This window comes from Oncorhynchus kisutch, linkage group LG14, assembly GCF_002021735.2.
Source record: "Oncorhynchus kisutch isolate 150728-3 linkage group LG14, Okis_V2, whole genome shotgun sequence".
Lineage (NCBI taxonomy): Eukaryota > Metazoa > Chordata > Actinopteri > Salmoniformes > Salmonidae > Oncorhynchus > Oncorhynchus kisutch.
The window spans coordinates 47,816,322-47,838,041 of NC_034187.2; the positions used below are offsets into that span (position 1 = coordinate 47,816,322).

Consider the following 21,720-nt stretch of genomic DNA (forward strand, 5'->3'; position numbering starts at 1 on the left):
CTCCAGTCATTACCACGAGCCCGTACTCCCCAATTAAGGTGCCACCAATCTCCTGTGGCCTAATCTGTGTCCAAGAAACCTCCCCCAAGACTATTATGCATTTTTTTGTAGACAAAAATAAACACACATCTACAGTTTTTGTACTCTAATTGAATTCCAATAGACTAGCTACAGTATAACACATGTACAACCTGCATCTATAACTACTTTCTCTAATGCATGCATGCACACACACAAAATAATGACAACAACTCCTTGGTCTTTGTGTTTAATGGACAGTGTGATCATTACAAAAGTGAAAATTAGAACCCTTCTTTTCTCCACGCCCCTTCCTCCTCTCCTCTTTTCATCCCTCACTTCCCCATCTTCTTCTTGTGCATCTGGTAGCACTGTTCACAGGCGATGGACAGGCCCACAACTAGAGAAACAAACTCCTCAAAGTCCACCTCTCCATCACCATTAGAGTCCAGATCCTTCATGATCTTGTCTACTGTGGCTGGGTCCTTCTGAGACTGAAAGGAAGACAGGGATGTTTTAATAATACTAAATGTAAATACTGTAATTTCACAAACAGTACTAGGGGACAACTGTTGACGTCGCTACTCTTTATTGGGCAGATACATGACAAGTAGGAACACATTTTTTTTGCAGACCACCTGACCAAGGAAAACTCTGGGCCTTATGACCTGGTCCCCTGAGTCCCCTCAGGGTCCCCTGAGTTTTTCCTGGTCAAGTCACGTGATCAAATTAACAGGGAGTGCTTCTACAGCAAAATAGTAATAGAGATAATATACTGTACGTCCCAAATGGCATCCTATTGCCGAAATAGTGCACAACTTTTGACCAGAGCCCTATGGTGCCATATGATACACAGACATAGTAGAGAGTAGTAGTAGTAGAGATGGCCACCTTGAGGAAGCCAGACAGCTCGTTCTCCATCAGGTCCCTTAGCTCACGGCGGCTCAGAGTGTTGCCACTGCCCTCCTTAGCAGCATACTTGTGGAACACAGTGATCATGGACTCCATTGCTCGTTCCAGGTCTGATGGCATGGTTGCAGGTCTAAGTTAGGTTGCACTGAGAGAGAGAGAGAGAGAGAGAGAGAGAGAAAAATTACATTTGAATGACAGGGTAGCAAAGCATTAATGTGACTAACATGTATCTTTTAGTCTGGCATAATGTTTTTTTAACAAATACTGTAGTTTACAAGATGTTGGCTAAAGGAACTATATTTCATGAGGGAATGTGTGTGTGTGTGTGTGTGTGTGTGTGTGTGTGTGAGTGAATGGGCCATGTTGAAGAAAATCAGCACCATGTGCCCTGCCCATTCCAATGAGTAATGCTCACATGAGTAATCCATAAAATCACCAACAAAAGTTGATCACAGATTCACTACTAAGTTCTTTTCTCTCAAATACAGAACACAAAATACATTCACACAAGTCAGATACAAAGAGCACACAGATCATTTGACCTAACTTTACCTGGTTGAATTAGATAGAAGGGAAATGTAAAAGAGAGCCAATGAAAAAGGGTGTGGTATGAGAGAAGAGAGGAAATGACTGAACTTGGAAAAAATGTAGTCCAAAACTGAGGAAAGTAGGGTAAAAGGAAAGACAAACCAGACTCGAGAAAGAGAGGTTGCACCAACAGGGAGAAAATACGTGTGTGTACATGTCCACAGTCAGCTCTTAACCCAGTCATTCAAAGTGAGCCACACCCGTATTTCAGTCAATTTCTTTATTGTTAAATAATATTACAAACGCAGATTATTTTAGACCAAAACAATTATAATGCACACAATTATAATGCTCTAATTGTTTAGCAAACATTCTAGGTTCTATATCTATGTGTTGGACATGCTCTTTTGTCCTTATGACAAATGTGATTATTTTAGTTATGAAACTATAAAGTTTTAAAATCCTTCATCAATGCAGAACACCTAAACAGGTACTACTGTAAGGCTGGACTGTAAAAAGTGACTTATGTTGACTTTTATATTTACAGATGAAAAGTTTGACAACTACCCCATAGAAAACTGCACTTCAAAGCCAAATGCACAAGACCAAGAATGAATTAAAGTATTTCAAGTCCGCTGACTAGTTCCTGAGTTGGATGAAGAGATCAGATAGGATTAACAAAACTATTTAGCCTGAAGCAACTTTTTACATTCGTAGACATTTTTTTTTACCGCCAGTCGGACAAGAACAAGAGTATACATATTAAATGCTGAATTCTTACCGTTCACGAGTGTGGAGTTGGCGATTGAGAAGAGTTGAATCGTGCTGAGCTGAGAAAAATATTGCGTCTGAGAATTTATATACAGACTACAGGGCGGCGCCTATGCGCTGCCTTGAGTGAAGTAATGATATATTGAGCAATATAGTAGGTTAAATTGGTAAACCTTGCAAACACAGTCAACGAATAGTTCGCGTTGTGCGTTTAAAATTATTAAAATGACTTACTCATTTACATGACAAGTAGGGCAAATTTTATTTGAGAAATTATTAATATCCCCAAATTGTATTAATCTCCCATTTATATACAGAATAATGAGAATAGTGAAAATTGAGAGTGAGGTAAAGACAAATAGACATAGCCTAGTGTAAATGATAATCGATTGTAATGACAATAGGCTTGTTTGAGAAAGCACTCTTATGTTCTTCGAAAGGAGCGCAGCGTGCTTAGAGTTCCACATACTTTATTACAAATTGAAACTTCACAAAAGCAACAAAGAATAAACGAACGTCCAGTACAGAGCGCACTTAGGCACTAACTGAAAACAATATCCCACAAAGCAGGTGGGAACAGTGGACAATTTAAGTACGATCCCCAATTAGAGACGATAATCAGCTGCCTCTAATTGGGGATCATACTTAAGTTGTCCATTGTTCCCACCTGCGTTGTGGGATATTGTTTTCAGTTAGTGCCTAAGTGACTATGTACTGGATGTTCGTTTGTTCTTTTTGTGATGTTTCACTTTGTAATAAAGTATGTGGAACTCTATGCATGCTGCGCCTTGGTCCGCTCCTTTCCATGAACGTAACAGAATATCCCACCACCCAAGGACCAATCAGCATGCCTGGGAGATAAAGGAGAGTTGGACATGGGAGGAAATCCTAGGAGGATGCGTGGACCCCGGAGGGAGTCGCCAAGGAATATAGGAGGACAGCGTGTCACCAGTCCTGTGCAACCTGTGCCGGCTCCACTCACCAGGCCTCCAGTGCGCCTCCCCAGCCCGATACGTCCTGTGCCGGCTCCACGCACCAGGCCTCCAGTGCGCCTCCCCAGCCCGGTACATCCTGTGCCGGCTCCCTGCATTCGCCCTGAAGAGCGTGTCACCAGTCCAGTGCAACCTGTGCCGGCTTCACGCACCAGGCCTCCAGTGCGCCTCCCCAGCCCGGTACATCCTGTGCCGGCTCCCCGCACTCGCCCTGAAGAGCGTGTCACCAGTCTTGTGCAACCTGTGCCGGCTCCACTCACCAGGCCTCCAGTGCGCCTCCCCAGCCCGGTACGTCCTGTGCCGGCTCCACGCACCAGGCCTCCAGTGCGCCTCCCCAGCCCGGTACACCCTGTGCCAGCTCCACGCACCAGGCCTCCAGTGCGCCTCCCCAGCCTGGTATGTCCTGTGCCGGCTCCCCGCACTCGCCCTGAAGAGCGTGTCACCAGTCCAGTGCAATCTGTGCCGGCTCCACGCACCAGGCTTCCAGTGCCCCTCCCCAGCACGGAGCGTCCTGTGCTGGCTCCACGCACTCGTCCTGAGGAGCGTGTCATCAGTCCAATGCAACCTGCACCAATGCCCAGTCCAGGCACGGTGTCCAGTACCGCTCCAAGGCTGGAGCCTTCTTCTGCGCCGGTGCCCAGTCCAGGCACGGCGTCCAGTCCCGCTCCATGGCCGGAGCCTTCCTTTGCGCCGGTGTTCAGTCTAGGCACGGCATCCAGTCCCGCTCCATGGCCGGAGCCTTCCTCTGTGCCAGTGCTCAGTCCAGGCACGGTGTCCAGTCCCGATCCATGGCCGGAGGCTTCCTCTGCGCCGGTGTCCAGGCCAGGCACGGCATCTAGTCCTGCTCCATGGCCGGAGCCTTCCTCTGCTCTGGTTCCCAGTCCGGGCACTGCGTTCAGCCCGGCTCCATGGCCAGATCCACGGGTTGAGCGGGTGCTACGTCCTGCACTGGAGCCGCCCCCAACGCGAAGTGCCCACCCTAACCCTCCCCATCCAGGTTCAGGTTTTGTGGTCGGAGTCCGCACCTTTCGGGGGGTACTGTCACGCCCTGACTATAGAGAGCTCTTGGTGTTCTCTATAGTGTTTTAGGTCAGGGTGTGACCAGGGGGGGTTCTTACTTAAGTTGGTCCATTATTCCCACCTGCGTTGTGGGATATTGTTTTCAGGTAGTGTCTAAGTGCGCTCTGTACTGGACGTTCGTTTATTCTTTGTTGTTTTTGTGAAGTTTCAATTTGTAATAAAGTATGTGGAACTCTACGCATGCTGCGCCTTGGTCCGCTCCTTTCCGACGAACGTAACACTTTCAAATAAAGTGTAAGGTCTACAAAGGTGTAGACCTTACTGTGAAATGCTTACTTGCAAGCCCTTAACCAATAATGCAGTTCAAGAAAGAGTTAATAAAATATTTACTAAACAAACTAAAGTTAACAAAATGACAAGAAATGTACATAACAATAGGAGGCTATATACAGGGTACCGGTACAGAGTCTGTAAGAGGGTGCGTGCTGATGGCAGGGAAGTCAGGCGCAGGAGATCGAACTTGGTATAAATGGAGCAGTTTAATAAGGGCTCAAAAAAATCCAAAAAACAAAATAATACTTGTGGGTACAAACCCTTTGCACACCAGAACATAGCTTACAAACAAACAATCACCGACAAGGACATGAGGGGGAACAGAGGGTTAAATACACAACATGTAATTGATGGGATGGAACCAGGTGTGATACAAGACAAGACAAAACCAAAGGAAAATGAAAAGAGGATCAGCGATGGCTAGAAAGCCGCCCGAACAAGGAGAGGGACCAACTTCGGGGGAAGCCGTGACAGTAACCCCCCCGACACCGGCCTCGGGGACGGCCCAGAGGGCGAGGCGCAGGGCGATCCGGACGAAGGCGGTGGAACTCCTGCAGCATAGATGGGTCCAACACATCCTCGACCGGAACCCAGCTCCTCTCCTCCGGGCGGTACCCCTCCCACTCCAAAAGATACTGAAGGCCCCTTGCCCGGCGCCTCGAATCCAGTATGGAGCGAACGGAGTACGTTCAGAGGTGGCCAGAGGTGGCGGAGGAACCTCCCACACCTCAGACTCCTGGAGCAGGTCAGCCACCACGGGCCTGAGGAGAGACACATGGAACGAGGGGTTAATGCGGTAATCGGGGGGAAGCTGTAACCTATAACATACCTCGTTCACTCTCCTCAGGACTTTAAAATAGCCTCACAAACCACGGACCCAGCTTCCGGCAGGGTAGGTTTCGGGTCGAGAGCCAGACCCAGTCCCCAGGTGCGAACACTGGGGTCTCACTGTGGTGGCGATCTGCATTACTCTTCCGGCGCGTCACGGCCTGCTGAAGGTGGACACCTGATGCCAAGGCACCAGAACCGGCTGGTACCCTAGTACACACTGGAAGGGAGAGATGTTAGTGGAGGAGTGGCGAAGCGAGCTCTGTGCCATCTCGGCCCAGGGCACAAACTCCGCCCACTCCTCCGGCCGGTCCTGGCAATAGGACTGCAGAAACCTGCCCACATCCTGGTTAACTCTCTCCACCTGCCCATTACTCTCGGGGTGAAAACCTGAAGTAAGGCTGATCGAGACCCCCAGATGTTCCATGAACGCCTTCCAGACCCTAGACGTGAACTGGGGACCCCGATCAGACACGACATCCTCAGGCACCCCGTAGTGCCGGAAGACGTGTGTAAACAAGGCCTCCGCAGTCTGTAGGGCCATAGAGAGACCGGGCAGAGAAGACAGGACTTAGAGAAACGATCCACAACAACCAGGATCGCTGTGTTTCCCTGTGAGAGTGGAAGATCAGTAAGAAAATCCACCGACAGGTGCGACCAAGGCCGCTGTCGAACGGGTAAGGGGTGTAGCTTACCTCTGGGCAGGTGCCTAGGAGCCTTACACTGGGAGCACACCGAGCAGGAGGAAACATAAACCCTCACGTCCAGGTAGGCCACCAGTACCTTCCGCTCAAACAGGGCACTGTCCGACCGATCCCAGGATGACCAGAGGAGGGTGACGCGTGGGCCTAATAGATCAACCGGTCACGAACAGCAGACGGGACGTACAGACGCCCAGCGGGACACTGGACGGGAGAGGGCTCTGCACGTAATGCCTGCTCAATGTCCGTGTCCAGCTCCAACACTACCAGCGCCATGGGCCGCTCCTCTGTGTCATACAGCCAGGACAATGCGTCTGCCTTCGCGTTCTGGGAGCCTGGTCTGTAAGACAGGGTAAACACAAAACGGGTGGAAAAACATGGCCCACCTTGCCTGGCGAGGGTTCAGTCTCCTCGTCACCCGGATGTAATCCAGATTGCGGTGGTCAGTCCAGATGAGAAAAGGGTGTCTAGCCCCCTCAAGCCAATGTCTCCACATCGAGACCCCCAGATGTTCCATGAACGCCTTCCAGACCCTAGACGTGAACTGGGGACCCCGATCAGACACTACATCCTCAGGCACCCCGTAGTGCCGGAAGACGTGTGTAAACAAGGCCTCCGCAGTCTGTAGGGCCGTAGAGAGACCGGGCAGAGAAGACAGGACTTAGAGAAACGATCCACAACAACCAGGATCGCTGTGTTTCCCTGTGAGAGTGGAAGATCAGTAAGAAAATCCACTGACAGGTGCGACCAAGGCCGCTGTCGAACGGGTAAGGGGTGTAGCTTACCTCTGGGCAGGTGCCTAGGAGCCTTACACTGGGAGCACACCGAGCAGGAGGAAACATAAACCCTCACGTCCAGGTAGGCCATGAAAAGAGGATCAGCGATAGCTAGATAGTCGGAGACTTCGGCCGCCGAACGCCACCCGAACAAGGAGAGGGACCAACTTCGGTGGAAGTCGTGACAGAGTCAATGTGCGGGGTACAGATTCATCGAGGTAATTTGTAAAGTGACTATGTATAGATCATAAACTGCGAGGGGGGGGGTTCAATGTAAATAGTCCGGGTGGCCATTTGATTAGTTTAGTTGTTCAGCAGTCTTTAAGGAGCTGTTAAGGAGCCTTTTGGTCCTAGATTTGGCACTCCGGTATGGCTTGCAGTGCGGTAGCAGAGAGAACAGTCTATGACTTGGTTGACTGGAGTCTTTAACAATTTTTTGGGTCATCCTCTGACAACACCTAGTAAAGGTCCTTTATGTCAGGAAGCTTGGACCCAGTGATCCACAACACAGTTAAGAAAAAAAATACAAAAATGTAACACATAATTAAGGAGCAACAATAAAATAACAATAGCGAGGCTATATACAGGGAGTTCCGTTACAGAGTCAATGTGCACAGGCACCGGTTAGATATTCTGTAGGTGGAGGTAAAGTGACTATGCATGGATAATATACAGAGTAGCAGCAGCAGTGTAAAAATAGGGGGTTGGGTGAGGACAATGCAAAACATATTCCAGTCTGTGTTAGCAAATCAGTTCTGTAGCTTAGCATCTACGTCCTATGAACACTTCCTTATTGAGCTGATACGTTCTGCTTTAGTTGTTGATTGTAAGCAAGAATCATGAGGATAGAGTTATGGTCAGATTTGCCAAATGGACCATTCCTGAGAAAGCAGTATATCCTTCGCGTTGGACTCGTTAAAGAAAAATCTTTGCCCAGTTTGAGTTGAGTAATCGCTGTTCTCATGTCCAGAAGTTATTTTCGGTCATAAGTGATGGTAGCAGCAACATTATGTACAAAATAAGTTTAAAAAAAAAGACAAACAACGCAAAAAAAAACTGAACAAAATAGCACAGTTGGTTAGGAGCACATAAAACTGCAGCCACCCCCTCCTTTGTTTGTTACCATTCCATTGATTCCATTCCAGCCATTACAATGAGCACATCCTCCTATAGTTCTGCTACATTGAGGTTTATCTTTCATTATTTTAGGTTATCTGGCATTAGGCCCTAAAATTTAGGCTTGTGCACTAACTGTACGTGCGCCAAATAGGCCTGCCGACAAGAAAAAGTTAATGCCATCCACACATTATCTGAGTTTAATTCAATAAAAGAAAAGCTGCAAAATGGGGAGTTGAAAAGGAAGAGGGAGGGCCAAAAAAGTAATGTTTGTTAATGATTTGGTGAAGTGGTAAAAGAGGATGATAGCAGTGCCTATGTTATGTGTGATGATTGTGAGGCGCCATACAAATTCGACAGTCACAAGATGGGGACTTCAAATAGGCCTACGGCACATCAAGGGAACCGTAGCCTACTGTTCAGATCACACAAAATGCAGGCAACATACTCCAGTGGAGAAATATGAGAGAATGCGAAAGCACAGTCAGATACTGTCAGTAGGGGTGCTATCTTGATCAGCATCATAAAAGCAGGTAGTATTTCAATTCAACCAGATATATGCATCCAATCCAAACTGAAATCTTATCAGAAACATGTTGGGTCATTTTCACAGCTTTCTATTTCTTTGCATCCGGTCAAACTGATGTCATTTGGAAATTTTGAACTGAAAATCTTTTCCACAATGTTTTTTCTGTTATTGCATTTTCTCCCCAGTCCATAAATGGCTTGATTTCATGAAAGTAACAGAGATCACAGAGAACTGTACAGATGTCAACTAGTTGGAAGCATACAATCTATCTATTTGTGACAATCTGGGGAGCAAGGGTTTATTTAGTCTTCTAGGGCAATGATATGACTTTTATTGATGAATTGGACCATCCAAAAGTTATGTTTTTATGCCCTCTAGTGGAATATCATTGTAATGACAGATTACAGTACTATAAGGCCTGAGCAATTCCAGTCCCTGTGGGCTTGATTGGTGTCACACTTTTTCCCTATCCCTAGCAAACACACCTGATTTAAACAAATTGCATTTTTAACTGAAGATCATGATTAGTTGATTATTGGAGTCAGGTGTGTTAGGGCAAAAGTGTAACACCAATCAGGCCCCTGAGGACTGGAGTGCCCAGGCCTGTGAGAGGATAGGCACAAGCATTTCGCTACACTCGCATTAACATCTGCTAACCATGTGTATGTGACAAATAAAATTTGATTTGATTTTGATTTGTTTGGCGTAGCACAGGGAATATTCAACCAACCAGTGTCAGTGTCCAGTTGCAGGTGGTTTGTTTCAATTGAGAAAATTCTCTGTTATTAAAATAAATGTTTTTCTCCATGAAGTAATCTGAATGTGCTTGCTACTATTAACCATAGTTTTTCTTTTTAAATCTAGGACAAGTCTGTGGTATCTACTAGCATGCTAGCAGTTCCTATAAGGGCTCAGGGCCAGACCCAGATGCTGACACGGGAGGCAGATGGTTTGAGTGTGTGATATTTATTAGTTCCAAAAGGGGTAGGCAAGCGAATTATCGTAGACAGGCAAAAGGTCAAAACCAGTAGGTCCAGTAGGAGTCCAGTAGGTACAGAGTCCAGAAAACAGGCAAGGGTCAAAACCGGGAGGACTAGCAAAAGAGAGAATAGCAAAAGCAGGAGTGCGGGAAAAACATGCTGGTTGACTTGAACCAGACAAGTTTGTTGTTCGGTTGTTTATTTTGTGAGTTTTTTGTGTGAATAAGGGTTTTGTGAATATGTCACGCCTTGGTCTTAGTATTTTGTGTTTTCTTTATTTATTTGGTCAGGCCAGGGTGTGACATGGGTTTATTTTGTGGTGTGTTTTTGTATTGGGGTTTTAGTAGGTATTGGGATTGTGGCTGAGTAGGGTTGTCTAGGAGAGTCTATGGCTGCCTGAGGCGGTTCTCAATCAGAGTCAGGTGATTCTCGTTGTCTCTGATTGGGAACCATATTTAGGTAGCCCGGGTTTCACTGTGTGTTTGTGGGTGATTGTTCCTGTCTCTGTGTTAGTTGTCAAAAGATAGGCTCAGTCACTTTGTTTTTTTCTTTTTTCCTTGTTTTGGAAGAGAAGAGAAGAGAAGAGAAGAGAAGAGAAGAGAAGAGAAGAGAAGAGAAGAGAAGAGAAGAGAAGAGAAGAGAAGAGAAGAGAAGAGAAGAGAAGAGAACGAGCGCCATTCTCCTTGCGGAGATGGTGCAAAATACATCAACACGGTCCGTCCCTGGGATTGGGCTGGCCAACACGATTCGGTTTGCTTGGAAAGAAAAGGAGTTGGAGCCTTTAGGACGGGAAACATTTGGAAGGATAATATTGATGGGGATTCTAAAGCTGACGGTGAAGGACGTGTTTTGTTTCCAAGGCAACTCGTTGGAGGGAGCATACGACGTGGCACTATATACAGAGGAGAAACACGATGATATCCTGAGAAGGGCAAGAGCAATGGGAGGTGAGAGGCCGATGAGCCACTATGAAATAACAAGCCTGGCGAAGAACAACTTTAGGGTTGTAACTGTCAACATTTACAACCCATACGTTAAGGACGAAGAGGTGAGGGCCTTTCTGGGGAGATACATGGATGACTTCTCCTCAGCAAGGCAGCAAGGCACCTCAAAGGTTTTGGAATGGGAGGAGAGGCTTCCAGGCCCTCCTCAGAGAGGACCCAAAGGGACATGGTGGCTACCTCCATCCTCCTGCTATGTTCTCCCTAGGGGCTGACAGGGGGACGTTGTTTTATGCACGTCAGCCCCCATTTTGCAGGCGCTGTATGGCCTACGGCCACATATTCGCCTCGTGCAGCACAAGAAAATGCAGATTTTGTGGATCTGAGGAACAAGAGGCGAGGGATTGTGACAAGCCTAAGGCGTGCCACGGGTGTGGCTCGTCAGCACACCTGTGGCGGGGGTGCCCGGCTCGTCAGAGGTCATATGCGTCTGCGGCTGGGGGGGAGCAGGAGCGGGGGATGGGGGAAGAAGAGGAGGGGAAGGAGGCACGCCTCATGACCAGAGTACAGGTCCAGAGGGGAAGGCCGCAAGGAAGGTGGAAGATCAAGAAGCGGCGGATGGAAGAGAGAAGGAAACAGAAGGCACGGGAGTAGGAGAACCAGGAAAAGCGGCGGAAGAAGGCAACCGAGTGGAGGAGCATGAGAGAGAAGAAAGCGAGGGAGGAGTGGTGGAGAAGGAGACGGTGGAAGAGCAAGTGGAGTGGGGGGAAAGTGCCCTGGTGGAAGAGATGAGGGGTATGGTGGAGGAGCTGGCAGGGGGGGAGAGTGGTATCTCTCCACTGCCGCCATCACCAAAGAAGAGAATGAATAGGAGGGTGCGATTGGCCGAGAGTGAGAGGGAGGGGATGGTCAAGAGAGTGATGGGGGTAGGAGAAACGTCTGGGTTGCTGCTGGTCTCCCCAGGCCCTCAACTTCTGTTGGGTGGGGACACACCTAACAAGACTCAGGACTGGGTACAGGAGGAGGTGGGGAGTTTTTTGTTTGGGGACTCAGCCTCCCCGATTTTTTTTTTTCCAAACCAGCTGCAGCACTGGGGAGGGGGAGGAGTGTGGGGGTAGACCCAGGGTGCAGGGCACCCCGGAGCCAAACACTATTCCTGCATCCTGGGTTGGTGAGATGGAGGAAGAGGGGGGGATGTCGGGAGTACGGATGGTGTTTTCACCGGTAGATATGGAGCAGGGGAGCATCGGGTGAGTCTCCTGTTTTTGTTTTTGTTTCTGTCTGGGTTTAGAATTTGAGTGTATTACATGTTTTTATTTCATTCTTTCATGGGTTCTAATTTTACTTTTGTTAGTTTAAATGTAAGGGGTTTAAGGGATTTTGTTAAGAGGAGGGCGGTTTTTAGTTATTTGGAGGGTGTGGGGTTTGATTTTTGGTTTATACAGGAGGTTCACCTGAGGGATGGAGGGGATGTTAGTAGGTTTAAGAGGGTGTGGGACAAGGGGGAGTCGGTTTGGGGTATTGGGGGGGTGCACTCATCGGGGGTAGGGATTTTGTGTGGGCACAGGGAGGTAAAAGTGGAGGATTCTTTTGTGGTTATGCAGGGGAGGGTTATAGGGGTGGATGTCACGATAAGGGATTGTAAATTTAGATTAGTGGTGGTGTATGGGCCACAGGTGGTGGCAGACAGGAGGGAGATGGTGGACTGTCTGACGCCCCTGTGTGTCACAAATAGGAAATTAGTGATAGGGGGGGATTTTAATACAGATTTAGGAATAGGGGGGGATAGCAGTGCAGGCGCCATTACCGGGCTAATGGCTTGCCATGGTCTGGTTGATGGTGGTCTGCACACTACTCCGAAAATGGCCGGTCCTACATGGCGCAACTCCAGGGGGGTTGAGCGGAGGCTCGACTATATTTTTGTACCCAGGTCTTTGGGTAAGTTGTCTGGGCGGTTGTTGCCTGTTTTCTTTTCGGATCACGACGGGGTGCTCCTGCAGGTGGTGTCACCAGTCTGCCTCTTTGGTAGGGGGTACTGGAAGTTAGATCGGGATGTTCTGGAGGAGCAGGCTTTTGTTGACAGGTTTTATGGTTTCTTTTGGAGGCTTGAAGGCCTCCGGTCCATGTGCGAGGGGGTGTTAGAGTGGTGGGAATTAGTTATGGTGAGGATTAGGGCTTTTATAATAGGGTATTGCAAGAGGAAAAAAAGGGAGGAGAGGAGGGAGGTGGATCGTATCCAAAGGTTAATTGAACTCGAGTACGAGGCAGGCAACCTCGGCGGGTCGTTTGACTGGGAGAGATCCGCTACCCTAAAGGCGCAGCTCAGGGAGTTGCAGGAGCGGAAGGCTCGAGCTTTCCTGGAGCGTGCGCACAGTGGCTTTCTAGAACACAATGAGACTTGTTCTGCTATGTTCTTTAAGTCGGTTAGGGCCAGACAGAGTAGGAAGGTAATGCAAGGCGTTAGGGAAGAAAATGGTAGTATAGTTAGAGAACCAGAGGATATGGTCAGGGTGACAACTGATCATTTCCAAGGTTTATTTAAGGAAAGGGAAATAGATATAGAGCAGGGAAATGTGTTTTTAGAAAACTTGTCCAGGCAGTTGCCGGAGGACATTAGAGAAGTGATGGAGGCCCAGATCTCACTAGAAGAGGTTGAGAGCGCTCTTAGGAGGATGGGAAAAGGGAAGGTGCCTGGAATGGATGGGCTGCCGGCTGAGTTTTATCTCAAGTTTTGGGGTATACTTGGACCAGTGGTCCTCGAAGTCTTGAAGGCCATCCTTGAGACGGGGGTCCCGGGGGGGATCAATGGCTGTTGGTGTGCTGTCACTTTTATATAAGAAGGGGGAAGTAACAGACCTTGGCAACTGGTGGCCGTTGACCATGCTGTGTGTAGATTACAAGCTACTTGCAAAGGTTTTAGCAGACCGGTTGCGCACAGCCCTTCCCTACGTCGTCCATGAGGATCAGATGTGCGGGGTAGAGGGCCGCTCTATTAGATGGAACCTACAGTTAATCAGGGACTCCATCGCTTGGGTTGAAGATAGAGGACTGCCTTTAATGGTAGCAGCGCTAGATCAGGCGAAAGCCTTTGATCGCGTGAATAGATCCTTTTTATTCAGAGTGTTAGGTCGATTAGGATTTGGGGAGAAGTTCATAGGATGGATTCGTACATTATATGTCGGAGCGGGGTGCCGAGTTAGTGTAAATAGTCACTTGGGTGACGTTTTTGACCTCTCGTCTGGGGTCAGGCAGGGGTGCCCACTCTCTGCTCTCCTCTTGGTTCTGTACATGGAGCCTCTGGGGGCAGCCATTAGGGCAGACACAGGGGTGGAAGGCTTGTTGATACCTGGAAGGGGTGGGCTGCGTGTTAAGATGACGCAGTACGCTGACGACACTTCCTTGCTACTGTGCAAGGACTCGTGCCTGACAAGGTCCGTTGCCATCTTTGGGGATTTCACCCGAGCGTCGGGAGCGGTTCTGAACCATGCAAAGTCTTCCGTCAAGTTTTTCGGGAGATGGCGCGGTAGAACGGATGTGCCTGGGGGGTTCTCTCTCTGTGAGGGGGCCCTGAGGATTCTCGGGGTCCATTTTGAGACCTCCTGCTCAACGACGCTAAACTGGAACATGCGTATCGCAGTGGTACAGAGGAAGCTAGCAATGTGGAAGGCTAGGTATGTCTTTTTTGGCAAAGTCCTGGTCCTAAAGGTGGATGTATTGCCGTCTCTTTTGTATTTGGCGTACATCTACCCATTGCCGGCTTGTCTGAGGAGGCCTCTAGTGAGGCTTGTGTTTCAGTTCATGTGGAGTGGCAGGTGCGAGTGGGTCGCCAGGGCACGCATGATCTGTCCCATCGGGGAGGGAGGTAGGGGGGTACCACATTTCCCCCTCAAGCTGGACACAATTTTTGTTTCTTTCTTGTTAACGGAGCTTGCTCATCCAGTGATACACCCGTCCGGTTACCTCCTGTTCTTCTCGTATCAGGCGAGAAGCGTAATGGTGTGGTCTAACACGGGTCCTCGAGCGGAACAGCTGCCGTGGCACTTTGGTCATGCGGCCAAGTGGCTGCATGCGCACCCTGATGTTGAAGTTGCCCGAGTAGGTTTAGATCACAGGCACCTGTACGAGGAGGTCAGAAAGGCAGGGAGTCCGGCGCCTGTAGTGGGCATCTCGGAAGCTGTCTGGGAGGGAGTGCAGGCGCGGGGTCTGGACAACAGGCTCAAGGACCTGAATTGGTTGAGCCTCCATAAGTGCTTGCCGGTACGTTCCATCATGTACCGGTATAGTTTGGTGCAATCCCCCACCTGTCCAAGATCCTCTTGTGGCAGGGAGGAGACTGTGCGCCATGTCTTTTGGGACTGTGCCTTTGCCGGAGTAGTATGGGCTAGGGCACGGGTGTTGTTAGGTTTGGTAAGGGGGGATTTTGTATTGACGTGGGCCAGGTTAGAGAGAGGTGTAGGGAGAGCGAGAGGGACGGATAGGGACAGGTTTCTGCTCTGGCTTCTCATGAGTCTCTTTAAACGGGGGCTGTGGGAAGCCAGGCAGAACATGGTGAAGACAGGGAGAGATTGGGGGGTGGAAGGGATAGTGAGGAGGGTGGAAGGAGATTTGAGGGGGAGGATGAAGAGGGAGGAGAGGAAGTGGGGGCAGCATGCTGCTCGGGAGAGGTGGAAGGGGGGTTTAGGGCTGGGTGTCATTTAGATTTGTAAGGGGATAGATTAGGGACGGGGAGATAGGGAAAGGTAGTTTGTAGGGTGACGGGGAGGGAAGATGCTCCCCTGAGGTTTTGTTTGGGGTTTTTGTTTAGTTTAATTAGTTAAATTAAAATACCATTATTTGAGTATGTATGAAAATTATGAGTTGTAAAGTATGAATGGTATTGAAGATAATAAATTATTTTTTATTTAAAAAAAGATAGGCTGTATAGGTTTTCGCGTTACGTTTGTTGTTTTGTATTTTGTTCGTTTGTTCTTCTTTATTAAAGAACATGAGTAACCACCACGCTGCATTTTGGTCCGCTCCTCTTTCTACAGACGAACGCCGTTACAGAATAGGTTTTGTAGGATCTTAATTTGATCAACCTGTTGCGGGAGAACTTTCCTGCAAGGAAATGTTTAACTTGTAGTGTATTTGAGGCTACACTATATTTGAAGATTCTGAAATTTGATTTCCACTTTGAAATTTCAGACTTGATTTTCCCTTACAAACTCCACATAATTCACATGTCCTCTTACTGCAGAATTATTTTCCTGCTGTAGCAAACTGGCTCAAATTTAGATCCTACATCTGTAGCCCTAGCTAGATGTGTGGCTTTCTGATATTCAGTCAAAATCAGATATACTAGTTTCACATTTTCAGCAAAACATGCACATTATTCTTTGACATTGAGTAACGAACTAGACAACAAGTTTGTCGAGTGGGCTAGACAGGGTGCTTGTTGAAAAAGTACTCTTATTTGTGCAAGCAGGTTGGGAAGGACTGACAGCCAGGGGATTGAGTATATACCTCCCTCGGAAATTAAAGAATAAATATCTAAATCAGACAAAAAAAATCCTGCACCCCTGTCGAAAAATCTTTCCACGGTCTGACTGTAGCCTACAGCACATTTTTTATATTAGCGGGTAGGCTAATGGAAACGTCTCATGAAAATCATTTAAAATAGATTCTTATGCCACATGTTCTTATGTTTTCCTGTACATCTAGATACATTTGAGAAAAGCGGTAATGTATATTTGGCAGCTCCACATATCAACACTGCGTAGCTAAATAGCAATCTGCCTCTACAACCACCATGTAAAGCGATCCTAATGGAGGGGTGCAACAGTTTTATTGTGCGACATTGAAACTTTTGGATGGTTAGGTTCATTTCTTCAATAGAAGTCATGTTTTTATGCCCTCTAGTGAAATATCTTCAATGACAGATTACTGTACTATAAGTGAAAGATTTAAAATAGAGTTTTAAATGCGGTTGTTTGGAACTGCAGCGATGATGGGGAAGCTGATGAAATGGCAGAGTTCTCTTTATCTCTCCCATTTCATTCCTTTCTTTTTCTCTGTCTTGCTTCTCTGCCCTAACCCGTTCTGCCAGTCACATTCTGTTCAAGGTCCCCAAAGCACACACATCCATGGGTCTTTCCTCTTTTCAGTTCGCTGCAGCTAGTGACTGGAACAAGCTGCAACAAACACTCAAGCTGGACAGTTTCATCTCAATCTCTTCGTTCAAAGAGGGTCACTCTTACTGACAGTTGAGGCTGCTTTGTGTGATGTATTGTTGTCTCTACCTTTGTGCTGTTGTCTGTACCCAATAATGTTTGTTTTACCTTTTTGGTAGGCCATCGTTGTAAATAAGAATTTGTTCTTAAATGACTTGCCTAGTTTAAAAAATAAAAATTACCCCTCTCTTTCCCCTAACCAGACTCTCCCTCCCTCTTGATCTCTGGTGTGTGTGTGTGTGCATAAATGTGTTTGAAATAATTTGGTGACCAAAAAGACATGGGCATACAGGGAGGGTCACCTAGTGACAACACCCAGCTTCTTTAAAAAAAAACACCCTTTTCGGTCTACACCCTTTTCCCTCTCAATCTGCTCCAGGCATGAGCAACATATGCGGTTGCTTAGGCCCCAAGCTGCTAGGGGGATACAACCCCCCCCCCCCGAAAGATTTGTATTTGTTTGAAATTTGGTTCTGCATCAGCAATGTTTCTCTTGTTATGTCAGTCACTGACAGCCACTCAATTAGCCATGTCAGCTAACACTTTTTAGATTGGTACACCAGTCTAGCCAGCGATCTAAATTTGTTGTAGGCCAGGGGCCTGACCTCCAGGAGGCAAAATAAGTGGAATTGCATGTAGTTTGTCACAAAGTCTCGCTTTGGGCCTCCAAATGGCCCTGCTCCTAACTCTTTCCCACTCTTAATTTCTCTATGTGTCATCAGTGTATGACTCACACATGACATTCAATGGCTCGTTGAGCCTCATTGTGCTCCTCTACCCATGGCTTAACCTTAGATAGAGATCATTTGTGCTGCATATCATGCATGAGGGTTCTCTATTTGTATAACTCTGATGATATTAAACTAAATGTCACAACCAAACAAGTTCAACTTGAATATCTACAAGGTCACAGAGAGAGAGAGACAAACAGCCAAACCAAACTGCCCATACCCAAGATAAATATTTTATATACTAAAACCAGAAGGCACTGTGTTGCCGAAACGCTGGTTATTAGGTTAAGCCAATTGTTGGGAACATACAGTACATATGCAACTTTCTTTCTTTTTATACTACAAAAACCTTTTGCAGCTGTCATGGTTTCCCTGGTGTGTTGTACCTTGCAGAAACATTATTAGCTGTGAATGGCATTTATCAAATATCTTTTGCAACCCACTTTTTGTAAGCAGCTAAAGTTGTGGGAAAGTGGCTTTGTGTAGTGAGCCTAGCATTCAAATGGAGAATGTCATGAGAAGATGTCAGAAATGTTTCTCACAGGAGGAACCCCCCAAGTGGCACAATGCCAACAATACATGTGTTGATATTAAAGGTGTCCCAAATGTAAGATCCATACCATCTTCCTTCTTCTTGCTTCTTGATGATGATAACATCATCATCAAATGAAAAGTGAAATTGGTATCCCATAAAAACATCTGTCAAATTGAAGCATCCACCTGCGTGGATGTCAAGGAGGTATTCACAGTGCACAAAACCATTTTGTGATTTTATTTGTCCATGGGAAAAAGTGCAACTACATGAATCCAGCCAAGGGCGTACATTTGAATTGAGTCCACAGTGTGCATTTGAAATATTAAAGGGATAGTTCACCAAAGTTACAAAATGATTACGCACTACTTTTTAGAAGCAATAAAACTGTAGGTTTCATTTTGATAGGGGTGAGTAATTATGAGGGTTTTTAATCTCATGGTTTATCATCAGTCACATTAGTCCTTCAGCTCTTCAGATGACTTAGCCAAGTCATATTTATACTGTTGTATAATCAAAACAACAGTATAAACACATACTCTCTTAGTCACTGGGCTAAACGTTTAGCATTTCACTGTTAGTCTACAACTGTTGTTTACGAAGCATGTGACAAATAACATTTGATTTGACTTAAAAAATGCCTGTTTTAAATTACGGTTAGAGAGGCTGTGCTTTTAATGACACCACTATAACAAACCATAAACAGGATAAACTAAAATATAACCTGATCTGGATTGCAAGTATTTACTACAAGACAAAGAGAGCATGGACACACCCTGCCATTCAATTAAATGCCACGGACAGTGTAATAGAAAACAGACTTTCAATGAACTTAGATAACTTAAACCATTTACCATTCTCTCTATATGCAGTTGTTGTTGCATGATACATGCATGATATATGAAGGCATGCTGTTCACAAAAACGTAAGAGAGGACAAGGAATGTTTTGTATTCATTTGAGTTGCATGTTATGCAACTTTAGTGTATAGACTACTACTATTAATCACACAAACGCTATTAAGGCTAAGGATGATGCTATTAATATGGACAATACTTTTTTAGACAGCGAATTCTACAGAGAATTCTTATATTTGCTAAAGCAGCTACCATGAAAGGTCAGGTCACACAGGGACATGCAGGAAGGGCGTAGCGTAGAGAGAGATGAGGGAGAGGAGAGACAAAGGAGGGAACAGGGAAGGGCAGAGAGAAGGATGGAATCAAGGAGAGTGTCACAGGCCAGGTGCTGTTCTATATAAGCTCCTTCCCTTTCCACCTGACAGATTCTCCTATTCTACACACAGGTAAGACCGACAGGAAACTGAATACATTCTTAGATTGAACCTTAAAAGATAATACAGTAACTGTTATCAATTTAACATGTCTATTCTTCATTTTGTAAGTGCTTACTTACATAGTCCTCTTCATTCCTGTAAAGAACATAAGGCCTTCCACATGTAAGCTACTTGCCTAGTACTTAGAATAGTTTCTACCCCCAGGATCACCATCACCCTCAGACACCATGGCACAGCCCACATCTCTGGAAGCCTCCCTGGGAGCCATCATCATGGCATTCCACAAGCATGCTGGGAGTGGAGATGCCAAGACCCTCAACAAAAAAGAGCTAACCAACCTCATCAAGGCAGAGCTGCCCAACATCGCTGGGGTGAGTCATTGCAACACCTCGGGCCAGTTTCCCGAACACAGATTAAGCCTATCGTCCTGGACTAAAAATCACTTTCAATGAAGAGTATCTATTAAGGTAGCTAGCAGATTGTAACGGGCTAATGTGATGCTCGCAGGCCTGAGCAATTCCAGTCCTTGTGGGCTTGATTGGTGTCACACTTTTCCCCTATCCCTAGCAAACACACCTGATTTAAACTAGTTGCGGTTTTAACAGAAGATCATGATTAGCTGCTTATTGGAGTCAGGTGTGTTAGGGCAAAAGTGTGTGCCCAGTCCTGCGAGAGGATAGGTACTGTTTGGCGTAGCACAGAGAATATACAACCAACCTTAATTTAGGCAATAGTATCTTCTTTCTCGATTCAGGCCAAACATGTATCTTCAAAAATGTCCGTGTCCAGTTACAGATGGTCTGTTTCAATTTAGAAAATGCTCGGTTATTAAAATAAATGTTTTGCTCCATGAAGTAATCCAACAATGTGTACGCCACCGTCTTTTATTTTTCAAATCTTCTCTCATTGATCGAGACAGATGAGTGTCATCGTAACACTTTGGGGTGGACCCACCTGTCTCAATCAATGAGAAAATATTTGAAAAAGACAAGATGGCGACGAACACGTTGTTAGATGGAGCACTTCATGGAGCAAAACTTTATAATAATTCCGGATTTTATAAATTCAAACAAACCAACTGGACTCTGACAGTTTGGTCGAAAATTCTCTGTGCTACGCCAGTAGCTATCCAGCAACGGATAATGGAATATCACATTGGCCCGTTTCGATCTGCTAGCTACCACTGAGCATTCTTTTTAAATCTAGGACCAGGCTTAATCTGTATCTGGGAAACTGGCCCCTCATGAGATAGTAAATGCTATTCTAATGCTACCTTTTATTGTTAAAGAGATACTCCAGGATTTTGGCAACTAAGCCCTTTATTTACTTTCCCAGTGTCCGATTAACTCATGGATACTATTGTTATGTCTCTGCATCCAGTACGAAGGAAGTTAGAGGTAGTTTCACTAACCAATTCTAACTAGCATTACCGCAATGATTAGAAGTCTATGGTATCTACTAGCATGCTAGCAGTTCCTTTAAACTGTACGCAGACACATAGAAATTGTGCCAACGGGTTTATCTAGAACCTAGAGTTAGATGAAGGTCTTCAATGCCAAAATCCTGAAGTAACCCTTTAAGTGTGTTGTGATTTGAATAAAAACAATTTAATGCTTTGTTTGATTGAACTTTGACTGATTCTATATTGCATGGAGTCTCAGACTTTCAGTGCGAATGACAATTAAATACAGAAATGTTAAGGTATTGTCTTTCTTTACTTGTGATCCTACTACATGAAAAATCTGTCAATGTGCCCTTGAGCAAGGCACTTAACCCTAATTGCCCCTGTAAGTTGCTCTGCTAAATGACTAAAATGTAAATGATCCTATATTACATTTGCATGAGCAGAAGGGTGGTCCTGAAGTGGATGACCTGATGACGATGCTGGACCAGGATGCTGACGGCTCCGTGGACTTCAAGGAGTACATTTCCCTGATTGGATCCCTTGCCTACGCATGCAACTGTGCCCTGTTGAGGAGTATGTGATTGGATGTAAAGACCTGCCTGCTTCCATCTGCTTTGTACATTACATTCTACATTAATAAATGGCAGTTTCATTTTAATTTGGTTTTTCGGGTGTTTACTCTGAGTGTTTTGTGTGAATAAGGGTTTTGTATGTGGAATAACGTTTTTCACATAGTTGCACTGGTTATACTGGTAGATGAATGAAACTGTTTACGCCATTTCCGGTCACAACTTGCAGACTTGTTTATGTGTTGCTGTGCGTTTTGTTGCCAACCTTACTTTGCTACCTGACAACTTTACGGTTTTTACTTTTTAATTACCGTTTATTTTTGTTTCTTTCCCTCACTCAACTTTTCTTCATTCAACTTTTTCACTCCGGACCCTTTATCTGGACGTGGTTTGTCAGGACCTCCAACAGCCGAAGCTAAGTAGTAACATAAACATGATGCCTTCTAATTGTAGTCGCTGAACTCATAATATACAGGAGAACGATCGCCTTACGGCGAGGATAGCTGTGCTACAAGCCCAGCTTCAGACGCAATCGT

The 21,720-nt window shown here is 46.1% G+C and overlaps 2 protein-coding genes across 2 annotated transcripts; one reads left to right on the plus strand and one right to left on the minus strand.

Annotated features, from left to right (window-relative positions):
• Positions 1–252: 252 nt before the first annotated feature.
• LOC109903134 (protein S100-A1) lies at positions 253–2,369 on the minus strand. The gene is made up of 3 exons (XM_020499760.2): positions 2,240–2,369; positions 910–1,075; positions 253–512 (listed from the first exon to the last, which is right to left on the minus strand). Exons 2-3 carry the CDS (start codon positions 1,048–1,050, stop codon positions 354–356), a joined length of 300 nt encoding a protein of 99 aa, XP_020355349.1. The 5' UTR covers positions 1,051–1,075; positions 2,240–2,369; the 3' UTR covers positions 253–353.
• A 16,695-nt stretch (positions 2,370–19,064) lies between these two features.
• Positions 19,065–21,273, plus strand: LOC109903290 (protein S100-A1-like). The gene is made up of 3 exons (XM_020499915.2): positions 19,065–19,219; positions 19,415–19,581; positions 21,059–21,273. The coding sequence occupies exons 2-3, from the start codon at positions 19,438–19,440 to the stop codon at positions 21,194–21,196; spliced, it is 282 nt and encodes a 93-aa protein (XP_020355504.1). The 5' UTR covers positions 19,065–19,219; positions 19,415–19,437; the 3' UTR covers positions 21,197–21,273.
• The last annotated feature ends 447 nt before the right edge of the window (positions 21,274–21,720 follow it).

Excerpts from the sequence above, each read along its gene's own strand:
- LOC109903134 (XM_020499760.2), bottom strand. The coding sequence starts at position 1,050 with ATGCCATCAGACCTGGAACGAGCAATGGAGTCCATGATCACTGTGTTC. Across the intron at positions 513-909 it reads AGCTGTCTGGCTTCCTCAAG|TCTCAGAAGGACCCAGCCAC; the intron begins GTGGCCATCTCT and ends TCTTCCTTTCAG.
- LOC109903290 (XM_020499915.2), top strand. The coding sequence starts at position 19,438 with ATGGCACAGCCCACATCTCTGGAAGCCTCCCTGGGAGCCATCATCATG. Across the intron at positions 19,582-21,058 it reads AGCTGCCCAACATCGCTGGG|AAGGGTGGTCCTGAAGTGGA; the intron begins GTGAGTCATTGC and ends TTGCATGAGCAG.